At 38.5% G+C, this 15,880-nt stretch overlaps 1 protein-coding gene across 1 annotated transcript; it reads left to right on the top strand.

The window, feature by feature from the left end:
- Positions 1-7,964: 7,964 nt before the first annotated feature.
- Positions 7,965-15,623, top strand: LOC116695878 (E3 ubiquitin-protein ligase RNF126-like). The gene is given in 10 exon segments (XM_032526401.1): positions 7,965-8,134; positions 9,559-9,617; positions 10,561-10,621; positions 11,421-11,628; positions 11,631-11,655; positions 11,804-11,872; positions 11,974-12,043; positions 12,201-12,294; positions 13,739-13,854; positions 13,976-15,623. Coding segments are annotated over 10 exon segments (957 nt in total). The 5' UTR covers positions 7,965-8,059; the 3' UTR covers positions 14,156-15,623.
- The last annotated feature ends 257 nt before the right edge of the window (positions 15,624-15,880 follow it).

Genomic DNA, 15,880 nt, shown 5'->3' with positions numbered 1-15,880 from the left:
ACACTGACATTTCTGGGATGCGTAATCATCCTGCTCTCATATGTCACGCTTCTTACTCACATAACATCAACGACGTCCACATGGCATCATTTCCGCCAAGTTGCCGTACTACTTCCAGTAAGTTTACAGCCAACATTTAGATCTGAAATGATGTTGTGATCAGACCAGGCGCTGTGGAGTGTTTCAGAGACCACCCACTCTCTGGAACACGCCACTGAATTGCAAACAGCTCAGTCCCACCCACAGCTGAAACTAATAGATATCACATCCATCACTCCATCAGAATATATCGGCCTCAGACATTATTTCGCAGACTTGCTCTGTTACACGGCAAGTCTTAATTTTCCACATGTGCAGGAAATTTAACTTTGAAAATTGATCATTACACTGACAAAACACACTCCAGTCTCACAGTTTATACTGCAACGGACGACGTTGGATTATGGATTTCTCAGAAATCATGTTTTTTATGATCTCTGATCTGGGGTCATGTATATTTTATTGAGGCCAGACTGTCAACATAGAGTAATGCTTATTTAACGATAATGACAACATACGAGGTGGAAAAAGTACTAAAATATTGTACTCAAGTAAAAGTACCAATACTTTGATGAAATAGTACAAGTGAAATTACCTATCTGAAAAAAATGAGTGAAACCGTCGTCGCCCGCCTGCTCCACCTCCGTCTCGTTCTCAATCTTCTACAGAAAGACTTGGCGCCTGCTAGGCAGGGCGCAATTAGTTTTCTTCCTTTCGGTTTTCATTAGTCTAAGTTTCTTTTTTTACTCAGTAACGGATGGGATTTGTAGCAAAATACAATACTTTACTCAAAATGTAATGTAAAGTGGAAACGTTTGTGAGGCAAAGGACACTGCTCTTGAAGGACAATTCAGGCACAAAATTAACATCGGGGGTTGATAACACATGGGTACCGATTCAGCCATTCTCTGGGATATATTTTCTTGCTAATCGAAGGTGACCAGCAAACTGCTAATTAGCTTGTAACGCTAGTAGTCGGGGCACTGGCAAAGTAAAAAGAAATTGCTTTTTTCTATACTACTAACAAGGCTCAAATTAGCGCCACACTTCCACGGTAGCACAATGAGGGTCCCTACATGTAAACCGAAGCATTGAGAACTTTGTAAGTGCAAAGCCAGTTTAAAATAAAGATAGTTTATGAAGACAGTACCGTTCACTTGTACAGACAGGCGCCATCTTCGGAAAACAAGATGGCGCCTATCTGTACATGTGAACGGTACAGTTTTTACCAACTATTCTTACAAAGTTCCTCAAGGCTTCGGTTTCCATGTAGGGACCCTCATTATTCTACCGTGGAGCTATGTGGTGCTATTTTGAACCTTGTTAGTGGCATTGAAATACTGATTTATTTTTACTTTACCAGTATCCTGACTACTAGCGTTACAAGCTAATTAGCAGTTTGCGCTAAAAGCGGTCACATTCGATTAGCATGAAAACATATCCCACAGAACGGTGGACTCTGTACCCATGTGTTATCAACCCCTAGGTTCATTTTGCACAGGAATTGTCCTTTAAACAAGGGATTTATTTGCTCAGAAAAACTTTGCAACCAAGTTTACTATCCCTGTTAAGCTACAACTAAAACCACAGGCAGGTTTGCTGCAAATGAGCAGTGTTTGTCAGTGATTTGGTCAGGATCAGATCAACAACAACAACAAATAGGCCCAGTTAGGAAGTTGTGCACATGCTAATTGTCCCTAATTATTCTTGGTGAATTGTCTAACTTCCTCGTCGTGTCCTCTGGGACAGCTTCTCATCTGGCTCTGTGTGTGGTCTGGCCCATACGTACTGACAAGAAGAACATGTACTGGGAATGCAACAAAATAAACTGTAAGGCTTTAAAGGTCCCATATTATGCTCATTTTTAGGATCCTACTTGTATTTTGGGTTTCTGCCAGAACATGTTAACATGCTTTAATGTTCAAAAACAAATTATATCTTCTCATACTGTCTGTCTGAATTTACCTTCAACCTCTGTACCTCTTATTCAACCTCTGTCTGAAACATTCCATTTTCACACCTGTTTCTTCAAGCCCCCTCCCCAAAAATGTCCATCATTGCAGCCAAGGCATGTTTTTAACAACAAATAAAATTGTTCCCGGTGGTCCAGTTAAAGGCATTGTTTCTAAATATGTGTTAAATTCTTTGTGGACTTAGAATTTTGAATTTTGTCGCAGTATTTATATACCACATCGACCTGCTTTAAAACCAAAACAGACATAAAATTTCACTTTTTTATTACATGGGATCTGAGTTTATGTTGAAATATCAAGTCACATTACTGAAAAAAGGCAATGAAGTGTGATAATTGCACTCCACTCAGTTCCCAAACTTTACTTAAATTGAGTCAAATTGTGCAATTTGAGGCTTGGAAAATTACCAAGCCATGACCATAATTTTTACATCAGCTTTTCAGGTGGCTCGTACATAGAAGAAAAATACAATGCCTTTTCTTTTACAAGCCTTGGCTCAGATACCTGCTTGTTTAAAATGGAAAGTTTGTTGGTTATCATGGAAAGTTGGTTAAACATTTAATTAGCTGTCATGCGTTACGGTATGCCATGCAAACTCTGCAAAGATACAAGTGCCTCGGTTTGGATTTTATTCAATCTGGCTGGCTCATTAACATTATAACACTTATTTTAGTTGAACAACCAGTTGAATAGCCACTAGGAGTATGTGGCTAATTCAATCATCTGCTAAAATATAATCTGCTTGTTGAAGTAGGACAGTGTACCACAAATAAACTCAGGGGGCTCACATGATATCTATTCCCCCAGACGGACAGATTAGCACATCTTATAAACACAACACTGATGGTCAGTTTTAGATAAGAGGAGTAACTGCAACTCATGAATTCTGTTATAAGCTTTAGTGTTGCATGGTGTGGACTGTGGAGGCTACGAGACACACAACTATGTGAGCTAATTATGTAAATGTGCATACTCACACATACTACACACACACACACAAACGCACACACACACACACACACACGCACACGCACACGCACACACACACACACACACACACACACACACACCACACACACACACACACACACACAGGATTGAAACATATCCAAACCCACACAAAAAGATACACATTGACACATACACAGAACGCATGCCAAAAACAATTTTCAACACAGTTCTCTTCTCATACACACACAGTTAATTGTCTTCTTTTTTTGTCCTCGTTTCACACTTATCCACCTGCCGAGGAATTTCATGTGGAAATGCAAAAAGCCTTTGTTATTTTTATTGGACATTTTTCTTGTCTCCTGTGGAGGTTTGCGGTTGGTGTTGCTATGTAGGATCGGCTGGGAAGAACAGATTAACACTGTGTCTTTCCAACAGCCTATGTTTTGTGTCTTGTGCTCAATGTCCTTGTGTTAGACTGTATATACTGTATTGCCTCATTCTGCTATTGATTGCTGGTTAGTTAGACTGTACTCACATTATCCCACACAAGTCTTAGAGCATCATGATATTTTTATTTTAATATCACATAACCAGCCAGTGTCTATCACTTGACTAACAATCCACAGCCGGCTATCATGTTAGTATGCTTACATTTGCTAATTAACACTTATCGCAAATGCACCTTCAAATGGACTGTGTACGCTTGTGGTTAAACGTGCCGTAGGTAGAATTACAAAGATCTAGGACTTATTTGAACATTCACAACTTCTCTTCTTTTTTTTAAACTACCTGCTTCATGTATAGTTCTACTCAAACATAGGGTCAGTTTCAGCAAATATAACATAAAGTTAGTTTTATAAGGCTTACCTACTGCACCTTTAATGAGTCTTATTCATGATAGGCTTGGCGTTCAAGTGGTTAAATCGCGGCAATGGAAACATGGACGCCAAAAGAGTTCTCCTTAAGATTACTGCCGGCGTCTGGTGACCACAGAGGCTAAAAGTTAGCAAGCTAGCGAGTGAGTAACCTCATGCAGAAAATGCAATTTGGCATATTAACAAAGTAAAAAGATGACGCCGTTGGGAATATCAAAAATGTCTTCAGACACAGGCCTATTATAAAATTACGAAGAACTAGAATGAAGATTCTAACTAAAATATTTTAGCTTACCATCCAATGAAAAATTGACTTAGGTGACCTCTGCCATTTCTTAAAAGGTCATCAAACAAATCTCAACTTGTGAACTAGGAACTTTCAGAAAATGTCCACTTCGGAAGTCATGATTACCACCACAGGGTGACGTTCATATGGACTTGTGACTCGTGAACATGATACACACGACCACCTTGAAGGCAGCTGAATTACAATTGAGGCAGATGGGAATGATCATACTGTTAGTTAGGTTAAAACGTTTTTGTGACAAGTAAACGTGCGTAGAAATTGAAAGAGTATAAAGTATTTAAACTGTTAAAACAACAGTATTTTGAACTGAGTGAACTGTGCATTACTAGGCATATCTATGGGACAGATATTATCTAACAAACAATAAGTCAATCAAGGCAGATATAGCAAACTCAGCCAAAACATCTGGATTTAGTGACTACAAACACTCCATTATAACAAAGACACTTGAACATGAGTTCCTAATTGTACACATATGTTCCTGTAGCAACATCTATATTTTGTTAGCTGCCCAGTGATGTAATCTCAAACACTTATGTGCTAATATCGTACCACAGGATTTTTTTTCTGGAACACAAGCAGAGCAGAAAAACACTCTGGTAGTACCAGCTGTGATTCAAATATGTGTATATACATGTTGAGGACATGTTACGTGTATTTTCTTAAAGACAGCTTTGTCAATCACTAATGTTGACCTTTACAGCCTTTTAGCTGTTTGTCCAAGGATCTTACAGTGTGTGTGTGTTTGTGTGTGTGTCTGTGTGTTTGTCTTAGTCTGTGACGTGTGTGTGTGTGTGTGTGTGTGTGTGTGTCTTAGTCTGTCTGTGTGTGTGTGTCTGATGCACAGCTCTTGTGACACATGGCCTCAGACAGAGTGTGTCTGGAGGGAGAGAGAGCCTTCGATGGGTGGGACTGAAAACAAGTGGCGCATGACTAAGGGGCCCAGGAAGTTCCAGCAGGCAGCTGTTATTGCTGAGTGTGTGGGTGTGTGTGTCTATGTGTGTGTTACTGTGTGTACGGGAGTGTGATTTAGGGGGCCCAGAGGGACTGTGTGGGGCAATCCCGGCTGGAGTGTCTGGAAAAGCTCAATGGAGTGACAAAAGCAGCAGTGTCCCTTGCAGCATATCTGTCTGCTGCCTTGGCTGCAACACTTTATTGCCTCTTAGAGTGTAATGAAACTGTAAAATGTTGGCAGAGAGAAAACAACAACAAACTGTATGTGGATATATGTTTGCATGTGCACATACAGTACAAAAATTCAAAGTCTAAAAGCTACTTACTTACAGCGGCAGAAAGTGGAAACCCATTGGTGGAAGTCACTAATTATTTTTTACAGCACGTGTTTTTTTCCACATCACAGCAAGAAAATATCTTATCCAGTGCATTTAAACTTGCTCAAAAGCAGTTTAGTGTTATGATTATACAACATATTCCAAATTCAGATTAGTAGTGACCTAAAACTACATGATGTGAAAGTTTGCACTGTCTGGTAGAGTTGTTGTCTGCCACTCACATGATCTGTCTATGACCCAAAGTCAGCCACTGCCCAGATTGCATTGCTACATTGAGCGTTCGACTGGGACGGGGGTGACGCACTCGGCGCAGAGAGACAATAGCTTACCTCAGCCAGGCAGACATAGCAAACCTCAGTGCTATCAGACCCTCTCTAATCTCAGTCCATGGGACAGCCGTGTCTTTCCTGCTCCCACATGGCCAGATCAGACACACCTCCGGCCTAGAGAGGATATCAGGACCTAACTAGGCTACGTTGTGAGCTTTGCTTTGAGGAAACATCCAGTCTAACACTAATCATATCTATGTTACGCATGCCACGTTGGGAAATTAAACCACTGGGTCAATGAAATTATGCAGTTGCAAAGATGTTTATGCATAATAATATAATAATACACAATATGAGCTGGTTTTATCCTGGGCTTCTCTCCTCAAGAGCATAATACCATTCAGTTCAAAAATAGACTAATTACTCATTACTTGACCGATACAAAAAAGAACAGACCAAAACATAGGAACGGAAATGTAATTTAAACGTATTGTTGCATACTGTTGTAAGTTATTGGAAGATCTGAAAGATTGTATGCTATATTTGCATTTCTATTTACTTTGTAATAAGAGGATTTTGTGAAATAGGGGCAGGCCCAAATATGCTATTTGCTTCCGCCTGCTCCTTCTCAAACTAATCTTTATACAGTATATCCTATATATATATATACTGTATACACGGTACAGTACATATATATGTATATATATAAGGATTAGCTTGAGAAGGAGCAGGCGGAAGCAATTAGCATATTTGGGCCTGTATACACTGTATAAGTATATTGTTAATTTTCTTTTTTCTGTTTTTTGTTGTTGTTAAATTCTGATTGTTTGTGTTTCATTTAGTGGTTTTATTTTTTCGTTTTGTCTTGCAACACTGTCGATTGTTTGAGATGAATAAATAAATAATAAATAAATAGATAGGGCCTACTTCATTTGTAAATACAAGATCAGGCCAGACGGTTTTAGAGATGTGATTGGCTGACGGACTGTCGGATGGGAATTCCTACTTTGCGCTCAACATGTGTTGCCAAGTACCAGAGATACTCCAGATTTGTTTGATATGTTTATAGCTGTCAATCATAAAGTTTTGGCAATCCCATTAAGGCTCCCTGTGAGAGAAAAAAAATATTGAGGAAACTTTAATTTACTTCAAAAACAAAAACAGACCTGAAAACAGAATAAAATCAATCATTTTCCTCTCCAGTTCTTATGTAACTAAGTGATCTCTGTGACCTTCACTGCTATCTCAGGGCCGCTAGATAGCTGCCAGCAAGAATTTGACTGTTTTCACATCAAATGAGAGAATGTCTTTCCCATGTGAGAGGCTATTTGTTTAGTTGTTTATGTCTCAGGTTGGACACTTGATCAAATGGTGTCAACAGCTACTGTCAAATAATCAAGGACACCACAAAAATCCACCTTTGACGAGATGCGTTGCTCAAAAACAGATGCTACTTTTAAACACTCAAAGTACGTCTCAAGAGGTGGTTGACCGGAATCCAATGGAAAAAAGTAAAATGTGTCAAAATAAATCCAGTGCAGTGCCAGATTGCAAAAACATATCTCTGGTTTATATGTGAACAGGGAGTACAGGGGGCCCTGAACCTGTAGGGATGAGTTCAATGAAGACGCAATCTGGAGATACACATCTGTTGGGGAGGCTTTTGTGTTGGTATGTGTGTATGAATTAAGGACACTTCAACTTGGTTTTCCCCATCATGTAATAACCTGCCTGAAGACATGTGTTTTATGTTTGTCCCAGAGAGTATCACTTTTAAATTCATTTTTATGTACAATTTACAATGACAATAAAGTTAATCCTCCTTCATACTCTGATCGTATGGATTCCATAGGAAACTTACCAAGAGTATACTGTATCCTTAGTCCCTGGCTACAATGTGAAATACACTCTAACACAATCTTTAACAATTGATACACAAAAGCACCACCATGTGGCAATATTATGTAACACACACAATTATTGGTCTTCCATAAATAAATAAATAAATGGATTTTCATTAATTATTCAACTCTACACAGCATACTAAGCTGTCCCTTATGTTTACACCTGTTGTGAAACAATTAATTCATTCAATATAATCATTTTCTTAATATTATTTTAGATTAATCTTAGTCTGTAATTCTACAATAGATCATGTAAAATCCATCCAGTAGTGTTTTTTTTTAATTTATTTTGCCTTTATTTTCTTCATTGGTATAATACATTTCAGTATTATGTGTGATGCATCATGCAGGGCAGTCGTCACATGCTCGCCGTATTTTCTGGGAGGTTAACATTGACCTTTTCGGTGCTCCGTAGTGCTTCCTCCTCTCTACCTGTTTAGTGGTCAAAGATGGCTGAAGCTCCCCTATGGCCCAGCCGGTTCTTCTGTCACAGATGCTCCGCAGAGATTAGTCCTCGGATTCCCGTAAGTACTGTAAGACAGAAAGCAAAGCTAGAGACACTTGGACAAATGAAAAACACAGTGGCGTTGTTGTTACTTCAGTAGAACTCGTTGTAGCAGCTGGGCCAACAGTTAGCATGCTAGCAGCGTTAGCCGGCTGCTACCAGTTCTCGTTTATCTTGCTAACGCTACCCAGTGTTAGCTAGTTAGCTTGTTATCTCTGTAGTAGATACCCGCATAACTCCGCTAACGTAGCGTTAGCGGAGTTATTACACGCAGGCCAGGTTATTACACGCAGGCCAAGCCGTATTTGTAACAACGTTTGCTTGGGTCATTTGTTGAGTACTGTGGTTTTACGTTAGCTAGCATGGCTAACTGATAATGTAAGCTAGTTACTACCTCTATTCCATAGCAATAACTGGTAATTGTCACACGGATCGCGTCTAATTTTCGACTTCAGGGATTTATTTTATTAGTACTACTCCGTTAACACTAGTCTGACTTTGCTTACTAACGTTAGATTGTTAACCACTCGTGGGAATGGTCCCGTAGCAACAATGCCACTGCGTACTTTTTTTGTTTTGCCATTCAGTGAAGCACACAAGTGGCATATCTGTCACAGGCTAGAATGATCTGTCATAGAGCTGTACATGTGCCTTTCACAATGTGAAAGATCAGCCATAGGTTTCTGTAGGTTGCTGGTAATGGTCTACGGTCGGATTAACGCCTCATACACCTGTGCAACTGCTGTTTTATTGTTTGGAATAGGCTGTGCGCCATTGTTTCTCTCAGGATCAGGGTTTAAAACTACCAAAACAAAAGAAACACAGTGACAAATGTGTATATCCACACATAAGTAAGTTTGAAAAAAAAAAAGTGTAAAAAATGAGTTGAGAGTTGTGTGTGTTGAATGCTGGGTTGCTGCGAGGTGCTCAGCAGTCTGACAGCCTGGAGGAAGAAGCTGCAGCTCCTTCTGGTGGTGTTTGCCTTTATGCTCTGATATCAACTACACGGAAGCTTTTCCTGAATATCTCTGTATGTAGTTGTCCTGAATGGAGGGGGGAGGTCTTCTCTGGTTTTGATGGGGCGTACAGACCACAGTCAAACTTATGAAATAGTGACACAGCTGGTCAGGCCACTTTCAATATAGCCCAATATGTACAGTGGTTAGAATGGATTGGGAAGGCCTCCTCACGTAATTTTCCGTCTTCTTTATCTCACTGTCCAGCTGTGCTATCAGTAAAGTTGTATTTGACATATCTCATTTGCAGTGAACACGTGCCACACACTGACACAGTAATAGGCTGTACTTAAAGTTGTCATGCTAGTAACTTTTTGTTTCGTTTTTGAAGTCACGGGTCTAAATGAGAAGGGATGCAACTGTTTGTAAAATAGATAGTTGATGTTGTGATGATGAGTCTAATGTGCTACCTTTTGTTTGTTCACAGGAGTACACGTGTCCAAGATGTGAGTCAGGGTTTATTGAGGAACTGCTGGAGGAGAGAAGGTGTGTATAAATATAATATTAAATACAGTTTTCCAAATAAAGGCAGCAATTTATAATTGTTAGACTATAACTATTAGACATTTATGAGGAGACTGATGCCATTCATTATGGATAATGAAGTTCCTCAAATTAAGGCTGGGCCTTATGGAGAAAATCCTACAGTACATCACAGTATTTTTGACCAAATACCTCTATCGATACCGCAACGATATTGTCGTGTTGACTATTGGTGCTTTCTCAAAATATTTACACAATGAGATTTTTGATAAATAATCATTAGTAATGAGGGTAAAGGCAAATAATAGAACAGTTACAACAGTCTGGTAAGATCAGAAAATGATATAAACTTTGCTGTAATGCAGCCTTTAAAACCAGGAAAAGACACCGCTTATGCTAAGTATGATGTCACGAAATCCAAAATCTAAGACGACATCTAGTCTCATATCATGATATTGATATAATATCAATATATTGCCCAGCTCTACCTCAAATAGTCTTTGTTGAAATTCTTTGTTTTTTTAAATCGGGGTCTTCATATGTTTGGCCATCATTCCTAACATGTTCCTAATGTGTTATTCACCAACATACACCTGAGTCAAATTCTTTGTACGTGTTTACTTGTCAAATAAAGATGTTTCTGAACATACAGTGATTAACATTTAGTGTAATAGCACCCTGCATTACTAGCAACACAAATTGTCATCCTGCCACAAATTTAATCAACCTTCCATACAGTCATTTATCACATGAGTGATTGTAATCAAATGTCAATTTTAAACTTTACCTTTTGATATCACTCTAAAAAAGGGACATAAACAGGACACAAACACTTGATTGCATGATTGGAATGATGAAAACTATGACACGTGGTGGGAAAAATGAATTTCCTTGTAATATTGCTGAGTCGAGAAATAACTTTGTCAACTGCTTGTTCCCTGTTTAGTGCTGACAATGGCTCCACGTCTAGCATCTCCAGCGGGCCCCAGAACCAGCAACCATTTGAGGTTTCTAACGTATTCTACACACTTATCTCTGTCATGCAACTTTTTTCTCTGATCTACGACACTGTTGCATAATATTGTGAGAATTCCCTAAAATAGTTTCCGTTGGCATTTTTGGCTCTAAGTGGTAGGCCTGCAAGATTAATCATTATTAAATCCCGATCTCGATTCACCCTGTTCACGATTTAATTTTGAAATTTAATTTTTTTAAATCTGTTTTTTTTTATGACCTAGATTCATCACAAATGCTACAACTCTCTTCTTTGAGATTTTAACAGACTGTATAAAATAGGTTTGTGCTCCCAGGCGCGGCGGTGCTCTCCCTTCTCTTCATTGAAGCCTCTATGTTGTCAGGCTTGTGGTGATGCACAAAAAATATGTTTGGCACTGCCAATTTGTTTTGTTTTGTCACGGTTCTTGGGTGCAATAAACATTCTTTGTGCGAAAAAATATCGTGGCAGAGAATTGTGAAATCAATTCTAAGCTAAAAAATCCTGATTAATTCCTGATTAAGGCCTACTGTGTGGTAATTTAACAGGTTGGGTTGTTTTAACTTTGCCCTAAAATGAGTCAAATTCCTAGCCTGATATGTAGTTTATGTAAGTGCTGTGGGATAACTTATTTACTGAAAAACAAAGGAGCTGTTATGATGTTGTTACCTCGTCAAACAGTGAGATTCTTTTTGCCAGAATGCTTTTCCATTGGGTTAAAATTTGATAGTATAGTCAACAAAACTCTCAATGCTTCACTTGTGTTGTATTGACAATTCAGTCTTGTGTGCTTTCATCTGTTTTCCTCCCAGAATGCGGACCAGCACTTGTTTACATTCCCCTCGGGATATGGTCAGTTTGCCCTCGGTGTCTTTGACGACCGCTTCAACTTCGGGTCTGGACTGGGAACAGAGGATAACAGGGATGCCGAAAACAGGCGAGAAAGGGAAACGGCATCACGGCAACGATATGGTGCCAGGCAACCGAGAAGTCGTCATGGTTCAAGGCGACAAGCAGGGAGACTGAGGGAGTTCCCACTTTAGAAGGGTAAGGAGAACACACTGTGACTTGTGGGACTCTTGAGTCATAAAATCAAGTACCAGTGGGACTTCTCCTTTCTTTTTATAGCGGAACAATTTCTTTCTCTTTTCTCTGTCAATACATCTTTCTCATAGCTGTATCTTCTCTTTTGCAGAATCATTCAGCAGCTAGTGAATGGAATAATTGCGCCCACTGCAATGCCAAATATCGGTGTTGGACCCTGGTGAGTGTCTGGAACAGAGCTATATTTAACCCAGAAAACAAATTCTTAACAAAACACGGTCTAGGTGTTAGGTTTTGTGATGTTTGGTTGTTTTCTTAAAGGGGTGTTCTGCACTCAAGTCCTATGGATTATGCCTGGGGCGCTAATGGACTAGATGCGATTATAACTCAGGTATTTTTACCGCAACATTCACGTTTTCAAAGTGATATCTCTTCTTATTTAAAAAAACCAATGGTTTGATTTGCGTGTTTTCTTACACATTACGTTGTTTAAGTAAACATGCAGTAATATGTATACATGCATTTCTTTTCTATCTTTTTGTCTTTAGTTACTAAACCAGTTTGAGAACACGGGACCTCCACCTGCTGATGGGGATAAAATAAAAACTCTTCCTACAGTACAAATTACAGCTGAGCATGTTGGTAAGTTAAAACATAATGAAGGCTAATAGTCTAGTCTTAACATTGTCTGAAATCTTAGACTGTATTATTTGCAAATTTTGGGCCGCACTATAATTTTTTTACAGCAGATGGTTGCATGCTGTTGTTACATTGCAGTGTTGTTTTTTTGCCAGATGAAAGGACTTCATTGGGTTCAGTTTTAAACACTAAGAATGATTCATCTGAAGTAGAACCCGACCGATAAAGGATTTTTTAAAGCCAATTTCGTAACCAATATGTGATGATTTAAAAATTAAATATTCTGATATATTGACGAAAACAGTAAAAAAAAAAAAAACAAGGCATATAAAAGCATTAGTTGTTTGTAGTTATTTATGAGTCTTCACTAAAACAATAGGATTATGCAGTTTAAAAATAAACCTTTTGGATTTATTGTCCCAACAGAACAGAGGAACATCAAAATATGTTACAGTTCTGATGAATAACATTTCTAAAAAATACAAATTTAGGTTTTTAAAACTTGAAATCCTTTGAACATGAGTTGCCAACAAGGTTGTAGAGTGCCCTCTGGTGGACAAACGGCAACACTCATTACATGGTTGAAGGGTGTTTTTAGTCTGTTTTTATTCAATATATATATATACACACACACACACACATTACAAGCCAAAACACACAGATGAAACACAGATAAATAAAGCAGTTCACTTATTTGAGAATCAAACCAAAAGATACACATTTAGTCTTACTGAAATCATCATATAACAGTTGGTAGAGTTTTTGCAGGTTTTTTTAATTATGAAAGTTACTTACCACTATCACTACCCGATGTGAGTCAAGTGCAGTTGTGAGTTGCGATTGCTTATATTTAAAAGGTTTACGACATTATGTGTCATACTGAAATTTGTGAAATCCATAAAATTATAACTTTTCTCATAACAAACAATAACAGAAGATGTAAATCATTTCAAAAACGTTTTAGCTATCTATCAAAACGCCATTCAAGTGACAGCCTTTGTTGTGTTTGATTGCTAGCTTGTAGCCAGCAGTAAACGAACAATGTAGGTATGTATTGACATTACAGAAGTCTCTCGTTAGCATCTTGTAGGCTACTTGTTGCAAAGTGAAGCATGCACAACTCACATCTGCACTCGACTCATATCGGGTAGTGACAACCACGCCCATATTATCAGGTTTTAGTGCGACTGTCACTTTACATAGCTAAAGGAAAGTCAGACCAGTAGCTACAAATCGTTTTCTGATCTATCCCATCTCATTTTAAACCTCACTGTGGCTGTTGGCTATGAATAACTGTTTTTCTAATTAACATTGATGGTTCACAATGTTATGTAACTATTTGTGAACCTCTCATTCAAACCCACTTGACAAATTGTATTTGGGTCATATTTGATTTAGTTTGTACATTACTTTTTATTTATTTTTTTAAACCATTTCTGTCTTTCAGCTTCAGGACTGGAATGTCCAGTGTGTAAAGAAGATTACACTGTTGGAGAAAATGTGAGGCAGCTCCCATGCAATCACATGTTCCACAATGACTGCATCGTACCCTGGCTGGAGCAGGTATTAAAGAACTGCTCTCTAATGCTCTTTCCACTTATTTTCACCATTTGCTATCTAGAATAATGTAATGGGGAAGCATCAGCAATGACATTTTGTATTTCTACCACTCTTTTCTCTCCAGCATGACACTTGTCCAGTGTGCAGGAAAAGCTTGAGTGGGCAGAACACGGCAACAAACCCTCCAGAACTTTCAGGGATGAACTTTACCTCCTCCCCTTCCTCCTCCTCGTCCTCTTCATCTTCCTCTACCCCTCAGTCCTCAAGTTCGACCAGCAATGAGAACTCCACTGATAACTCTTAGAGAATCACTTGTCTTTATAACCCTATGAGCTGTTTATAGCTCCTAGGCTGCTGTACTTCAGAGCAGTGACCTCTAGTCTCTCCCTGCTGTAGGGTAGAGACCTGAGTGCATCTGGCCAGGAGCACTCAAGCCTGATTCAGGGGTAAGTGACGCGTGAGGTCCATGTATTTCTGCCCGTCCTGTTGCTCCCACCTTCATCAGGGAACTAAACAAAGGAAGGGCGGAGGCCTGGAGTGCAGCTTCTGTCAGGGAGGATATGGAGATCTGCCTGAATCACCTCATACAGGAAGAGAAAACAAAGGAATCCAAAGGTAGAAGACTCGGGAAAACCAGACAGTCGCTGTTCATTTTTATTATGTTTTTTTTTATTTTATTTTTTTTTACTTTTCTTTTTTTAAACCCCAGACCCACTTTAGCCATGAAGCAAAAAGAAAAGTGCAGTTCTTCATTTTTATAAGTACCATTCATATCTCTCAGATAATATTACCCAAGGGGCACTGTAGTGCACTTTAAAAATGTGCACATAGGTTTATTCATGGTTTAGAATGATACTACATATGATTTCTCTTCTTCTCCAAACAAAGTTCCAAAAGTTTATAAAATGAATTTACTGTAGAGATTCTCTTCCACATTACATGACACCACACAGGTACCATTGTTTGCACTTGAAATAATGCATCAAATTGCAGTAATTTTGTGCTGTTTGGATAATGATGTGGATACTCCTTACTAAATTACACGCACAGATGTTATGTGCAAGTCTAAAACGCTTAGAAATATTTTAGTGCATTTTAACTTAAAGGTAAATTAAATGTTTCCTAAAGTTTCAGGTTGAAAAACTATTGATTTGCAGTATGATCGTGTCAAAATAAAAGAAGTGATATGAAAATAAAGCTTTTGGGTGCTACCACTCAAAATTCCTTTAAAGCATTCTTGGTGTGTATGTGTATGTACAGTATATAGGATATTCTTTAAAGGTCTAATCAGGATCAAAGGTAGTCATACAAATGGATTTAAAGACGTCCATGTTAAAACTTAGCTTGTTTCAAGAACTGCCCGTAACTACCAACCAATGTTTTTTAGGTGTATGCACTAATTGTGTAGTGCTGTGCTTAGACACTAGATGGTATTGTAGTAAAAAGACAGTTAGTCACTTGTTTTTCCTAATGCCAAATAAAGAAAACAGTAAAATGGTAAACACATTGGCAAACATGAGCAGTTCTGGTCTGTTCAGTTGAAGTTATTTGTCCCTTTAATGACATCTTGCAGGCTCTTAGAACAACCAAACATCAACCAGAAAACAATAACACCATAAGCAAGCACTGCTCCAAGTGATTTCTATGCATACTAGTTTTTGAGATTGTTTTGTACTTGCAAAGTAAGGAATGCAGATATTAAACAAGAGTCTCTATTAAATATTTCAATGGGGTACTTGTACTTGCCTATTAAATGCTTTCAAAGGGCCAATACATTCTGCTTCCTTTCATTGTTTAGCCATATGGGTGTATTTCCTTCACATTGTACCTCTTTTTTCTTTGGTGTTTGGGTTCAAAGGCCTTTTAATCTAAGGGGATTTCTATGAGCAGAACATTGGTCTAGCTAGATGACAAATTGATACACTTGACTTTAAAGTTTGACTTTACAATGTGAAATAGCTAATTCATATTGACAGTTTATTGTTGTCTTTGTGGTTTTACACTGCAAATGTGTGCCCTTGTAACTACT

This window comes from Etheostoma spectabile, chromosome 9 (genome assembly GCF_008692095.1).
Source record: "Etheostoma spectabile isolate EspeVRDwgs_2016 chromosome 9, UIUC_Espe_1.0, whole genome shotgun sequence".
Taxonomy (NCBI): domain Eukaryota; kingdom Metazoa; phylum Chordata; class Actinopteri; order Perciformes; family Percidae; genus Etheostoma; species Etheostoma spectabile.
This window is presented reverse-complemented; position numbering and strand designations above follow the sequence as displayed.